We start from the raw sequence: 15,764 nt of genomic DNA, 5'->3' as shown, positions 1-15,764 counted from the left end.
CTTTGGAAGTTAACTAATTTCATAATTTCATATGTAAAACAGGCATGATAATATTTACCTAAAGGGCACTTTTGAACATTAGTCAAATTTTAACTAAAGTATATAACAGTGTCCAGGGGGGAAAAATAATTTATTTAACATCAACTAAAAGTTTTTGATCATTTTGATCTTTAATTTCTTTGTATCCAAATGGGAAAAACATATCTCCAGGAATACTTGCAATATTTTAAAATGAAATGCTACATAAGTGCAGTCAGTGTATTATAGCTCTATCAATCTCTCCCTCCCCAATCTGGTCATTTCCTATTAATATGGTTTAGTCACCTCTAAAACCAAGGCATAAAAACTAATAAACATTGGACTATGAGTCCACAAATACTCATGCAAATGCATGTTTTAAGTTTTCTGCAAAATTTCAGGTGTTGGCTTTTATTATTTCCTGAGAAACTAATGTTTCCAGAACCTGTAGCTTAGAACCAGTCTACAGCAATCTATAGTTCTAATCGATGCTCAATTAATATTTATTTCATTAATTGAAGCCTTAACCCTTGATCTGATTATACTAGGTGCTCATATTAGCCACTTTACGCAGGATAGTCCTTGTTTGTGCCTGTTGCAAGGGACTAATTGTTCATAATGTCCCCCTTACTCTTCAAAGTAACTCTGTCATTTGATTACTTTAAAAGCACTCACCATAACACACAGTTAAAATATATTCCATTACACATTTCAGTTTGGGCACTGTTTTAACATTTACTTTTAACTGGAAGATTGCACGTAGGCCATTTCTTTGACTCCACATTTCTATTTGATAGTGATTTATATCATACATATACATTATTTGAAATAATTTATACAATACTCCATTATTTATTGGGATTCATTATTTCTACATTGTCCTCAAAAATGAATGCTTTTACTGACCTCCATGTCCAAGATGAAGATCTGGTATAAATTTTTGCCTTATAAAATGATCACAGACAAACTTGAGTAAGGATACTCTTTCTTTCATTCAAAATCCTTGCAGCTACTTTTTGCAGGATTGAAGCAAAACATAGATGCTGATATAATTTAAATAATTATAAACTGTTCCTTTGCATAGTATCATAATACCTGGCCATTTGAATTGCATTGTTTTTTTTTTTTTTTTTGCTGTATTATAAGCAATGATAAATTTGAATTTAACTGTGTCTGTTCTCAATAAATTATAAAAATAAATGTAAATAGTAACATGATGATATATAAACAGTATATGATGCTGGGACATGGAACAAGAACTAGGTAATGTTAAATAGAGGTAATATAAAAATATTCTGTTAAATACTGTTAAAAATGTGATGGGTGATTCTGTTCTTAATGAGTCCGCTAGTTTAGTCTGGAATTTCCTTATTATTTCCTTTCTTAACTAAAACTATAAAAATTAAACTAAATTTATAGTACAAAGAAGTACAGGGCCAACAAAATACTATATTTAACAGGTAGGTACTAAAATAAGTAAGTGTATAGAATATTCAACATCAAAAACAAAGTACTATTTTTAGATATAAATTTCAATATTTAATTATTTTTTTAAAAATTTGTAATTAAGGTAGCAACTTTACTTCAAAACTTCTGAGCCTCATTCATTTTAACATTTTAAGTCAAAATTTGGAGCCTTGGCATTTTAAAATTAAGCTATTTAAATGATAAACCATGTCTCTTCAAATCAGTGGAAGAGAGCTTGAGCTTTTCCACAATTAATGGTTAAATTGTGAGGCAATGAGAATCTCACTGCTCTATTAAATGTAATGAATATGATTTTTGAAGTTCTAAAAAGCAGTATTTCAAAATAAAATTTTCAAGACTTACATTTGTGCACAGACATTTTAAAGCCCTCATGAGATTGATAAGAAAATCCACCACAAACAATTATTTCCAAGTTATTTTATTGAAGCAATATTGTTACATGTAATGGAACTGCCTCCTAGGAGAGAGTCAGAATCACCCCCTCACTGTTTGTCCCAAGGCACACAAAGTGTCTGAAGCAAGGTCACTGCAGATGTGGGGATAGCGAAGGACTGAATAATAATGACAACACAGGACAAAAAAAAAAAAAAGCAGCTGGTCTCCTGATTCTACTTGAGGCTATCCTTTGTGTGGCTTTTCCTTTCCTATCACTGTCTCTCCAAATCATATGGTTATTTTGAAATGGAAAAATATAAGGTAAAGATTTATCCAATAATGGCAGACTACATAGTTGATATTTTAAAAATAAATTATAGGGAAAACAATTTTGAAAAATATCATACTATTTTAGTCTGTTGTCCTAACCTTTGCTTAATTTGTTTGAAAAATAGATTTGTATTTCTTTAAAGGTCAAAAATCAATCATTGTTTTATCAAGCAATCAAAAAATAAAATTATTTGCATCATGTTCCACTTCAACTTAAATACTCATATCAACAGTTCAGTACTTTGAAAGAAGAATGTTATTTTGCACTTTATATTTATGATTTTTACTGGTAGTCAATTAATTTGCAGTTTGTATTTTACTTACCTGCAAATAACTTTGGCAGGTGTACAAATTTCAGCAAACCATGAATGGATTTAGGGAATATAGATTTTTATAAAGAGCATGCATTGCATGACCAACTTAAACAAAATAAATGGAAACCTCTTCTACACAGTTTTACTGGGATATTTTTATTCATGCTTTGATAGAAATCTATATAAAGCCACAGTTATACAAATTATAATTGGAATGGAATAAGAAGATATATTTCTATTCTACCAAAATGCATTTAATGTCACACTAATCTATGCTATGTCTTAAATAAACAGACTTTGATTTGGGAAGGAGTTGAGGGAATCTAGTGAGCGTTCTCTGAGAGATGATGTCTCTGTTCTATCTTCCTCTCTTTCTCTCTCTCTCATCCAGGTCACTGACAGAGTAACAATATTATTTTAATTTGTTTTATTTTGAAATGCAATACTAGTTCATATACATATTATGTGACCTTCATTTTCTACACCTTTGCAAGCTCATCTGGTTTAATGAAGAGGCAATGGATCCCCTAGAAGAATTCAAGAATTCAATTCTCCATCAACTAAGGATTTTCACAGGTTGTAAAAATCATACCTTAAACCAGTCATGTAAGCCTAATGCAATTTTGAATTTGGTAAGAAAAGAAATTAAATCCAAGAATTTATTGCAACAACCCACAACCTCAAATTGTTTCTATTTTCTCATTCCCAAGAGCCCTTCCTTAGAATTAACCTGTCAGAAAGCAGGAAAGGAATAACCCTGATTTATTACTTAAAGCAAAGTGAGACTTAAGCTTCAGGGTATTATGGGGAGGGTCCTAAAAGGAAAGAATGTGTTGTGTTTAAGTTGACAAAACCAGATAGGGAAGATATTAACTAAAAATCTACTGTTGACAGGCATTTAATTTGACCTTCTAACCAACTGGACCCCAAGGATCACAAAACCATACTGTACACTCCATATAAGTTGATCATTTATATGATACATGGGAATGGACCCGGTAGTTTACTCCAAACAGGCAACCCCAGAGAGCATAAGACGTCGCAGAGAATCAAAGTCATTTATAATGGCATGATAAGAGAGAAAGCCTTGCCCCAAATTTATGGAATAAATAGTGAAAAAATGATTTCATTTCATTTCATTAAAGTTTTTACAAATAGCAACCTGCTTCTAACCCACAGGTTCCCAAATCAAGCATTAAAGATTATTATTAATTTCAGGGATTTTGAAAATTCTCTAACCTCTATTACTCAAAGAATATTACAAAATAACACTGATGTATTATTTCAGTCTGTAAAGATTAAAGAAATTTTCAGGCAAAAGAATCAGATAAGCAAGATAGCCTTTTCATAATAGGGTCTTATTACCATACTCCAAAGTAAAGTTAATGAATAAATCTTATTTGCAGATCCTTTAACTTTCAGTCAAAGTATTTTAATAAACTCCTGGGATTACATTTCAGTTCACATATGGTTTTATAAAATTTAATTTTTTAGCGAAGTTGTTGAGTAAAAATATAAGACACAAAATACATTTAAGTTTTATATTACACTAAAAATCTTACATATCAACAAAGCACCAAAAATTAAAATTACTATTAAGATTTTTATGCTTTAGGACATGAAGGAAACAATGGTTCATCTTGCATACCTCAGTAGCAAACTGCTGTAATCCACCAATATTAATTGGTCCTTCTTCAGTGGCATGTAAATTGCATCCACCCACACAAAGATCAGAAGTTGGACACACCATTCCACAAGTGAGACCAAGTGGATTGTCAGAAAAAATCATCTTAGCAGCTCCATAATAGTTCTGCAAAAGTCAAATAAAATGAAATTTTATTACTTCACAGGGTAATGTTTCATTTAAGACCTATTTTGTTATACTAGGTAACTGGATTTAAGAGCAAGATGCAGATATTGAATAAGACACAGAGGTTACAATACTATTTACCATTACAATAAATTAATAGTTAGCAGAGAACCTAATATACAGGAGCATTCAATATACAGTGTGTCACTGGACATGATGAATAATAATTGGGCAATTAATCGAATATGAAAAATTAAGCTTTCAAATATAAATGTTCTATACATAGTGTTCTTGCACATGGTATCTAACTACATCCCACCATAACCTCTTTCCATTTTTAAAAACAAGAACTTTGGTAGCATTGCTGGAATGGGTTAACCCCTACATTTTTAAACTTAAAAAAAAATTATATTCAGGTTATCCACCATTTAACTCAACTAAAAGCAGTCAAAACTCTCTCTCCATTCAACTAACTTGTCCAAAGACACTGAATATCAATAAATTCTTTGTTGATAACCATCCTTCAATAATAAATATTAATCAAAGATATATATAAAACACATTATATAGACACCACTGAACCAGACCTTAATAAGTTTATCTCTCATCAATGCCTTCCACACACCTACCTATTACAGAACAGTTTAGAGTCCTACTTAACTTATCAAGAGGTTTTGCCCCTAACCTATTCACAAATTTATTAAAGAATGAATAAGTTGATTATTTCAAGGACAAGTTTCCTCCAAATGAAACTAAGAATGACTAAATATTTCTCAAAATGGTATATATATTTAAAATAAGGATAATTTTGAGAAACTGTTACAGTCAAAAATAACCTAAAGATACATGATCACTAAATGTAATGAGGTATTTTAAATAGGAGCTTAGATTCTCAGATTAGCAAAAAGAGCAGTAAGTAAAAACTAAGGAAATTTGAAAAAAAAAACTGGGTATCACTATAGACTAGGTAATGATAATGCTTAAATAACATTTCATTAATTAAAACAAATTTTCCATATCAAGTTTTTAATTGGGGAAACTGCATTCAGAAATAAGGGAACCTGACTATATTATCGTCACATTATTCTGTAATTATAAAACCACCCTAAAGATATTTTCAGAAGGAAAAGCTATTTCTTATATATATTTTCAACTTCTACAGTTTTTAGCTTACTGCCTACACATGGTAAGTGACTATGATAGAGTCCTAACCTGTTATGTGATCTATCAAATATAGATAGAAATTTCTACTGCATAATTTTAGCACATAGTGTTTTCATCTTGTGCAGGTAAAGGGCAAAATTTTGGACTCCCCCTGGCTAAGGATCTAGAAAAACTGATTCTTTGCTGGTTTGGAATTAAACAAAGGCATATATTATATTAATACATACATTCAAAGTGAATAGATGTGTGTATATATATTCTCCTGACAAATATATTTGTGTGTGTATGTGTATATGTCTGTAGTTTGTTTTGAAACATCCCAATTTTTATCTATATTTGTGATGCAGAATTCTGAATTATATCTATGAACAAAGAGAGTCCCTGTTAAGGTCTCACAGCCCATGTTGAATAGTAAACAGTTCAATTCTCCCTGCAGATGGAAGCTCTTTCAGTGTCAACTAGGTCACCCTCCTTTGGAGACCTGCAGAAGCTAAGGCAGAGCCTGCAGATGGAATGGCATCAAAGAGCTAAACATTTAATTAGACTTGTATTCCAAACAATATCGCCTGATTTTCCCATGTCTACACTGGACATCTACTTCACATTTAAAATGTTCTTGTACATTTAAGCCAAGAGAGCTTGATTAAATTACCTCTAAGGTTCATCCCATTGTCATTTAATAAATCCTTGAAAAATTAAATGCATGCAGTGAATGACAAAACTAATTAGCTGAGAAAAATTTACTCTTCCTTTTGGATACATAGTGATAATGATTTTAATAGAGTGATGACATGTACATGAACCATACTTTCTGACTTGTTTTCTGGAACAAAATGTAGAAAATTCAAATACAAAATAAACACACTGAGAGTCTAGACAAATTATGAATGGCCATCTATATACATTTATAAAAGCCCATCTCTACTAGATGATAAATTGCATTATTAAGGGGCCATGATTGCTATTTGCTATTGTTAGTTTTTTATTATGTAGTTACATGGTGTTTGGAACAGCATTTAAAGAAAGCATACATTTCATTCAAGTGAATCAAATTCATGTAATTAATAAAAATAGGCATGTTTCTGTTAAGAATATACAGATGAATTTTAAATGATGTAAAATATTTTAAGTATAAAACAAAAAATTTAATAGAGATGATAGATAGTGCTTAACAGTATCAACCTATTGCATCTAGTCTTCCTTTGAATTTTCTTAAAAATACTTTTGAAGCCTTTAAAAAATAAAAACACATTTCTTCCTTGACTAAGCTCATAAACACAAATTCCTATGGACTAAGGAATACTGATGGTAATATAAAAAAAACAATAATATTCTGCACTGTTTTTGACTATAATACTTTCTTGACATTTTGTTAGAGCTTGAATATTTTTCACCAATCACCATATATAAGTGGTACAGCACTAAAAATGCCTAGCCATGAAATAAAGACTGAATTAAAAGCTTAATAATCTAAGGAAAAAAAAAAACTAAATGAAAGAGATCCACCAAAGATCTGGAAATTGGAGTTAGCAGCAAAAGGACTTTAATTTACATGAAAATTTAAGAGAACATTACTAAAATAGATGAAACAATTAAAAGTCTAATCAGAGTACCAGAAACTAGTTGAAAGTATCAAACTGACATTCTACAAATGAATGAAACATTTAGAAACAAGAGCAAAGAGGGGCGGGGACACAAAGGTCTGAGGTGGTGGACTGTGAGCTCTTTGGTGGTGGGTACACATGATAAACACTGAAGGTGAGACACTTATACTTCTAGGATGCAAACAATGATGTAAACCAATAAACTCAATCAAAATATTTTTAAAGGAAATAAAATAAGAATAGATCTTAGTGTATGGTGTTAACATGCACAGTGGTTTAACAGAATGTGTCTTATTCAATGTGTCTCCTTAGCTCATTGTAATTTTTCAATACATATTATCTGACGATAGAGTAGGGATGTACTATAATATTCATATTATAAGTAAGGAAACTGAGGTATACCAGATGAATAATTAGTAAAAGTATGGTGAAAGATACACAAAGCAGAGGCAGGGTTCAATGTAGTATGTCTGAACACCTGTTCAAAGGGGTAAGGAATAATCTGTCTAAAACTGAAGCATACACTGTTTATTACTGAAGTTAATATAAAAGCTAGTAATAGCAGTGTTTTTCAAAGTACCCAGCTTGATGAAAACATATAGTTATTTTCACTGTAAACAAAATATATTGCTACCCCATGACATTTATTATACTTTATCTTATTTGATGATTTTTGTTTGTATAATTACTTTAGTTTTGCTCTGAGTCCAATGAATTACTACATATAAAATTCTTTTTTTCTCTTAATTCAAAAGCTTAAGAACAGTATTGTGTGTTTTCTTTTTTGCCAAATTTGGTCATATTCTTTGTTAGTGTTGTTAATAGGAGCCAATTTAAAAAAGCACTAGCAAGTCAAAGTAGTCAAAGTATAATTTCAAAAGTTAACACAGGAAATTATTACATATACAAAAGAAGCAAATGTCAAAGATTTCATTTGATTCATTTATCTGATATGAAAGCTGACTAAAAACGCATTAGTCTGATAGGAAAGCTGAGTCAAAAGGCTCAAACAGGGAAGTCTACAAAATGATTAAATATTTTATATCAATCCTTCACAAATATTTCCAAAACATGTTACAAAAGGGATATATCAGGAATGCAAAATTAGTTTATCATCTCAAAAGTCAATTAATATACTATTCAACAGAATAAAGAACAAAAGTCACATAATCACCCAAAGACAGAAAAAGAATGACAAGATCAAATATGTCTCTTCATAGAAACTCACAACCAACAACAAAATGAAAGCAATTCATACACATTGATAAAGGGTCTGTATGAAAATACCAGTTAGTATGTTATGTTATGCTAAAAGCTGCATGCTTTCTCCATGAGTTCAGGAAGAATACAAGGATGTTTTTCTTTTTTGGCATAGTACTGGAGGTTTTGGTCAAACATTTTGGCAAGGAACGGACTCACTAAGACAAAATTAAAACCAATTTAAAATTGGGAATGTGATTAGCATAAACCATACTCAAAAATTTTACAAATAGCCAAAAAGCACAAGAAATGATGATCAATGTCATTAGTCATCAGAGAAAACCTAATCAAAATGACAGTGAGATTCCACTTCTCATTGACTTAGATGACCACAGGTAGCCAAAATGACATAATGAAAATTGTTGGCAAGGACCTATGGAAATTGGAAACCCTCATACTGCTGATGGAAATAGAAATATACAACTGCTTCAAAAAAAAAAATGGTTTAGCAGTTCATTATAAGGTTAAAAACAGAGTAACTATATGACTTAACAATTCCACTCTTTGTTGTAAAACCAAGAAAAATGACTACATGTGCAAGCAAAGCTTTATTACAACAATGTTCATAGCAGTAGAATGTAGAAACAATCTAAGTATGCATCAACTGATGAAAACTACATAAAATGTGGTATATCCATATAACTGGAAAATATTTAGCAAATAAAAGTAATGAAGTAATGATACATGCTGTGACATGGTTGAATATTGAAAACATTATATTAAGTGATAAAGTCTTTTTTAAAATCACCAGTTATGATTTCATTTTTAAAAAATGTTCAGAATAAGCAAAACTAAGAAGCAGAAAGCAGATCTGGTGGTTGCCTACAGCTGGAGTTTTGAAAAAAAATGAAAAATGGCTGCAACTGATATAGGGTTTCATTCAGAGAAGATAAAATTATCTTCAATTTGATTATGGTAATGCTTACAAATGTGAAAATACACTAAACAGAATTGAATTGTACACCTTTACAGTGGCAAATTATATGATACAGGAATTATATCTCAATAAAGCTGTTAAATTTTTCAAGTACATTTGTGAGATGGGGAATTATATAGGCAGTATAATAAAGGAACATTTGAATATGATTGCTAAATTAGGTGCATCTGGGCAATGACCTATATAATAAAACATAACTTTCAGTGTTGTATTTCCTACTGAATAGAAATTACTTATCGCTCTCTACTATACACAAATCTACAAGTTATGTTGTAAATTTGCTGTTGAAACTTTTTTTTATTAACATTAAAGAGCAGAGGCAAACAAGGTTTTCTTTCACCTAGAAAACTAAATAGTACATAGGTGATAGTTTATACTTATACTGTTAATCTTTTCACATAATAGTAAATATGTACAAATTATTTTCTGATTTTGAAAATTGTGCTTAATAAGTCATCATATGTACTTTCTATCTTAAAAGTATACTTAGTCAAAATCCTTAGTTCCTCTCAATCAAACCTATGACCAAGTAGTTAATCACTCCAGGAGAAATCACATCCTCCAATAGCTTTTCCTCCTCTAACTTGACACTTCAGGAACCAATCATGACATTTGACATAATTAATCATCAAATATTTATTGATTCATTGACTAAAAAATCCTATTGGATAATTGTAAGTATTACTTTTACATAAAAAAGCACTATTATGGGGGGAAATGAAACTGCAGGTCATTTCTAAAATTGTTTGAAAACCTAAGGATTATTCCAAAATAATATAAATTGTTTCATGAGTCCCTGACTGAGTTTCAGATTGAAAATAAAATGACAACACACAAAAAAGTAAAACATCATCTGGAAAAAAAAATGTAATGAATGAGATATTGAAAATTACACACATGGCACATTATTTGCTATAGCTGCCAAATTAAGGGCTTTACCACTGACCAAATCCATCTAGAAATTCTTCAACATTCACACTACTTAAGCGGTAATTCTTAACAACAAAATAAAATGTAGAAGTCAACATTTTTTTAATTAATAATAATTCCTGGGTGTTGTTGAAATCACAAAAAACTATAGTTTCTTTTTTATTTTATGGGATAGATGCTCCCTAACATCAGGATGCTTGGCATCAGAGTAAGATGTTACTCTAGACAGCTAGACAGGCAATCAGAATCATCTTTAGTGGCAGTCAGAATGACTATAGGTGACAGGGCTGAGATGTGAGCAAGACATGTAAGACATTCTGGATGGATATGAGTAGACATATTCAAAAGAGTTTCAAATAAGTTTTGGCATAATGACTTGACAATTTGGCTATAATAGTTCATTTACTCACTAAGGATATGATTAGAAGATATATGTGAAAAATGCACTTAGAACAGATCATGGAGAATCTTACTGCCAACCTAAGGATTTAGTAGGTAACTGAAAGTTTTTAATGGAATAATCAGTTCTACAGGATTTGCTAGGAAGATTGTTATATAGATGATATGACGATTCTCTGAAAATAAAAGGAGGAGAAAGGGTCGGGAATGTGGGAATGTGCCTTTAAAAAGGAATGCATCAACTATGGTGATGGCACACGGGTGATTCGGTAATGGAAAGGCCATGGGGATTACAACTGAAATGGAAAAAGGCACAAAATGATGTAAAAATAAACTATTATATTATTTTTTAAAAAGGAATGTATCATGGCCCTCCCTGGTGGCGTAGCCGGTTAAAGCACAGCACTGAGAATCTAAAGCCGCTTCCGCATGAGTTCAATTCCCACCTGCCCCGGAGGTGACCACATGGTGTGGCAGACCTCTCCTGACCCGCCCACTGCTACCCTCAGCAGTGTACTTCGTGGATCTGCCTGTCCTGTTCCCCACTCTGTCTCTGGTGAAGCCTCTCACCGCCCCTGAGTCTCTGGCCTGTACCCCAGTTCTGTATGCACAAATAAATAAATCTTAAAAAAAAAAAAAAAAAGGAATGCATCATATGGTGATGGCACACAGAGGACTTGGTGATGGAAAAGCCATGGGGATTACAACTGAGATGAAAAAGAAAATGTACAAAATGATGTAAAAATAAACTATTATATTAATTTTTTAAAAAGGACTGCATCAGCATGTATCAAAGAATATTGCAACATGGTTTTGCAAATGGGCTGAGCCAATATAAATCAATGATTCAGAAGGTACTTTTGCAACCCAGCTCTCACAAACAACTGTAAAATAGTGACAGGTAACCTCATGTGTTAAGCTGTGTACTCACAACCAAAGACAGTCAGAAACCTATTAGAAATGGAACACCCCTTTAACTCTTCCCATAGAGTACATCAAGATCAATATCAATTTTTTCTCTCATAGTAAGTGGGAAGATTTCTTGAGACCTTCTTCTAAACAAGAGGTTGGACTTCTTTTCTGTGTGTGAGCTCTTCAACCTTTCTAAAAGTAAAGGCTATAAAATTTAAATTTAGAAGAGTACTTTAAGGTACCCTAGCAGTCTCCTTCTAGAAAATACACAACCACTTCAACTGGCTTCTTCAAGTTATTCAATCAGTCACAAGTATTTTCATCATTTATTGTGTGAAGAAAAATGTACAGGGCTACATTAGGAGAAATAAAAAATAAATATCTGATCTCATGTGCAGATTTATGTTATATACAAAGCATGAGTTTTCTCATTCCTTCAAAATCCTAAAACCAAAACAAAATGATGCTTCAGATGTTCAGATGTTTTTATATCAACACAAAAAAGTGTTAAGTATTGAATATTCTCCAGACTACTTCTTTATCCATATTTTCAAAGGATTGAATTTTTATTACTCATTGGTATTTTTAAACAATATTCTAAGGTATAACATGTGACATTTATTTAAGTTAAATCTGTGATAACTTTTCCCTTTGCTTTTTTAACTTTAAAATTATAGCTTGAAACTGCATTAGTGCCATTCTTCTAGAATTTAGTTATTTTGAAAGTCATTATCAAGAAACATGAAAAACTCACAAGTCAGCTATCCTGTCATATGGTATAACTAATTTAACAAATAGTCCTATCAAATTCAGGCCTTCATATCACTACAACATTATCAATACAGCTGGTGGATTTATTTTAAAGTGTTCTTCTTTCTTCCAATGACAGTTTTCACAGATGGAAGCATCCTTTCAAGATAAACTCCAATCTGTTGCATTTAAAAAATACTTGGACCAAACTTCAATAAGTTTGCATGTGTGAGAAGTACAAATTAACATGACTTACATTTCTGGACTGAGCTATTTAATGGTGAGTGTCCTAATGTACATTCAGTGACTAGAAATGCCTTTAGTGGCACAAGCAGAAAATACAGGCAAAAGGAACCATCAGTCTGTCAGTACCTATCCAAACCAGCTGATAAGTCTTCACACATTTGGCACAGGAGACTAGAGAAATATGAACAAAGTATACAAAATTCCTGCCCTCACAGTACTCACATTCAGAAGAATAGGTTTGTGTGGTCTTTCTGTGAAAAACTGCTCCTTATATTTAGATATACTGAGCTTTAGAAGTTTTATACAATATGACTAGATTTTCAGAACCGTTAATTTACTCCAATTTAAACTTAAGATGTAAGGAAACATAATCATTCTTGTTGAAAATGAAATTATCTGACCATAAGACAATAAATGAGACAATCTACATGCATGTGTACACAAAGGAACACAATATGTAATACACACCGACAAAAACACACTGACACAGGCTTTGGACATATTCTCCTGGAGCTGAATCCTGCTTACACTACATGAATGGGGAGAAATGTAGTATCCTTAGTCTCAGTTTCACTTGCAGACCATATTTCCTTTTTAATTAGTCATATTTACAGTAAGAAATTACTGATTATACATGTCAGAGATGAGGTGCTTAGTACATTAAACAGCATCAATTAGATTAAGTAAATCTGATCTTCATTCCTTCCCCCAAAAGCTTTTATTTCCTGAAAATGTTTTCTTAAAATATTAATTCTAGGAGTCTAAATTTTAAATATTTATTAAAGAAAAATGCCTAGGAACCTGTTAGGAGGTAGAGTTAGGAAAAGAAGCAAAAAGTATGAAACAAAAAGTTACCACCAATCTATTAACTCATAAAATAGAGGAGCCATGGAAGCATGTAAAACAGAGACACAATTCTTTATACAGCTTAGAAAAATGTAAAATGTCACTTTTGCTCCTATTTTCAGAACCCTACCCACCTTTCTCTACTTAACAGATGAGAACTTGTATCTCCTGTGAGTCAGCTAAGACAGTTACGTGTAATATGTCCACATGTCTTCAAGTCACTAGTCAAGTATGTATTGAATATCTACTAAATGAGAGGCATTTTGAAAAGTACAACTATGCATAAAGAATGAGTACTGTCTCTAGATTGTTCTATTGAATAGAATAAAATTGTCTTTTATGACAACATCTATCCTTCCCATATGTTATATTATTGATAAAATGCCATTTATTTCCAAAATGTATGTTATATTCAGTCATTTTATTCAGTCAATAACGAAAATATTATTTTCCAATGACAAACATAATGCTACAATGTTCTTTCTTTCCATCAACCCTTTTAATCACCCTGCTTGTTACTATCTACTTTCAAATAGGAAAATTCTTCTGACAGCTTTTTTTTTAATTTTCCTGATTTCAGAGAATAAGTTTAAACTATACCTCTTACCTATGAAGAGATAGCATCATTTAATAGTAGAACTTTGTTCTACTATTTTGTTACCTTTTGTTTTAGCATGAAAAATAAACATTACTATGCAATTAAAAATACATAAACTGCTTCACAGTTTTCACAACCTAATTAAAATATGTGACTTTTAGAATTTTAAAATCCAATTTACCTAGAAAAGTAATAAAAGATACTATATATTCTGTAAGAAATAGAAGTAAAATCTTTTCATCTTTAGTGGGTTACTAAGAAGCATGTAGATAATAGTTGAAGGTGAATAAAGGCTTGAATAACAACCCTCAAATAATCTCACTCCAAGATGAAAACAATAAAATCAGTTTTAGTTGATGATCATTTTTGATAAAACTAAGAAAATAGAATTTCATTATTTATGCAATTAGAGCTAGACTATAATTTCACACTGCTATTTTCTTCTGTTCAAATAAAAAACATGAGAAGCGAGTACCAGGAAAGTACAGGTCTGCCTGCAAGGCTCAATACCCCTCAATACCCCTCAACATCCCTCCTAGAACCAATTAAAGGCAAGGGTGCTCCAGCAAACAAGGGTGAGCAGTGAGATCCAGGACAGTGGCCTCCAGCCAGCACACATTTGTAGAAGGCAGGCAATCCCCTTGCACCCCTTCACCTCATTCAGAACAGCAAAAAAAAAAAAAAAAAAAAAGCCAGGAAGTCGCAGGAAGGTCCTGGCCCCCACAGACAGCAGCATGCACTTGGGGGACTGCCCACATACAGCATTAGTGTGTGTGAACCTCACTGCAAGCACAGACAACAGCCAGCATTATAGGTTAAGACATACATGGAGGGGAAGAGACCAGCAGCATACGGAGACTTAGTGATCTTCAGGCTCACAGCCCATTCACAGCATCATATCCTTGTGGTGTCTGGCATAACAGCCTGCTGGACCCAGGCTGGCCACCAGTTTTCAACAGCCCTGAAAGAGCATTCCAAAGAGATGTTCACCAATACCATTGGACCGTGGCCAAGACATAGAACAAACTGGTAAACCAATAACAGAGAGAAAGAAAAATACAAATAACCTAGCAAACCTGTGGGGAAGGATATACCACAAAAGGAAAATAACAACAATGACATGGAAGAATATCTCTACCTGACAGAGAATGAAGAATTGCCATGATTGAAAAATATAAAGAAGGCTAAAAGGACAAGAATGACATGAGTAATATAATTAATGAACTGAAGAAGAATGAAATTGAGTCTTTAAGAAGGAAATGAAGACAATTCAAAATATTAAAATATTAAAGGAGGAGCTAAAGAACTTGGAGAAAGTAACAAAAATGGAACTGAAGGGATGAAAGAATGAATCAGTACTCTCAAAGATACAGATATAAAAGGAACCAAAAAAGAAAAGGAAAGAGAAGTACAAACGAAAACAAATGAAGAAACACTTTGAGAACTATTGAACATCACACTATGGGCAAAAAGAGAAACGAGCAACATATTTAACAAACCAAGTAAATGACTATGCAATGGAAAGCGCACAGTTTTTCCAACTAAGGCTACTGGGGAAAATGAACCACCACACGCAAAAGAATGAAACGAGATTAGTAACTCATAGCATCCACAAAAACAACTCAAATGGATAAAATAATTGAACTAAAGACCTAACCCATAAAATATATAGAAAAATATATAGGCAAAACACTACATGAACTACATCTCAGTAACATCACTAAAGTCTCATCCCCCAAAGCAAAGAAAGTGAAGGAAAAGATAAACAGCTGGGATAACATTT

General features: G+C 32.0%; 1 protein-coding gene across 3 annotated transcripts in view; it reads right to left on the bottom strand.

Annotated features, from left to right (window-relative positions):
- Positions 1–15,764, bottom strand: part of DPYD (dihydropyrimidine dehydrogenase) — a 728,688-nt gene that overhangs the window by 535,088 nt on the left and 177,836 nt on the right. For all 3 annotated transcript variants that reach the window (XR_001145843.1, XM_004689753.2, XM_012730164.1), the window contains exon 5: positions 4,174–4,335. Coding sequence is in view for 2 of the 3 variants with exons in the window: in XM_004689753.2 (XP_004689810.2) it covers positions 4,174–4,335 (162 nt within the window). In the remaining variant the exon portion in view is untranslated. The remainder of the gene's footprint in view (positions 1–4,173; positions 4,336–15,764) is intronic.

The sequence above is a fragment of the Condylura cristata genome, unplaced genomic scaffold (genome assembly GCF_000260355.1).
Source record: "Condylura cristata isolate star-nosed mole 26May11 unplaced genomic scaffold, ConCri1.0 scaffold00026, whole genome shotgun sequence".
NCBI lineage: Eukaryota > Metazoa > Chordata > Mammalia > Eulipotyphla > Talpidae > Condylura > Condylura cristata.
The sequence above is the reverse complement of the archived record's forward strand: the minus strand, read 5'-3'. Positions and strand labels throughout refer to the sequence as shown.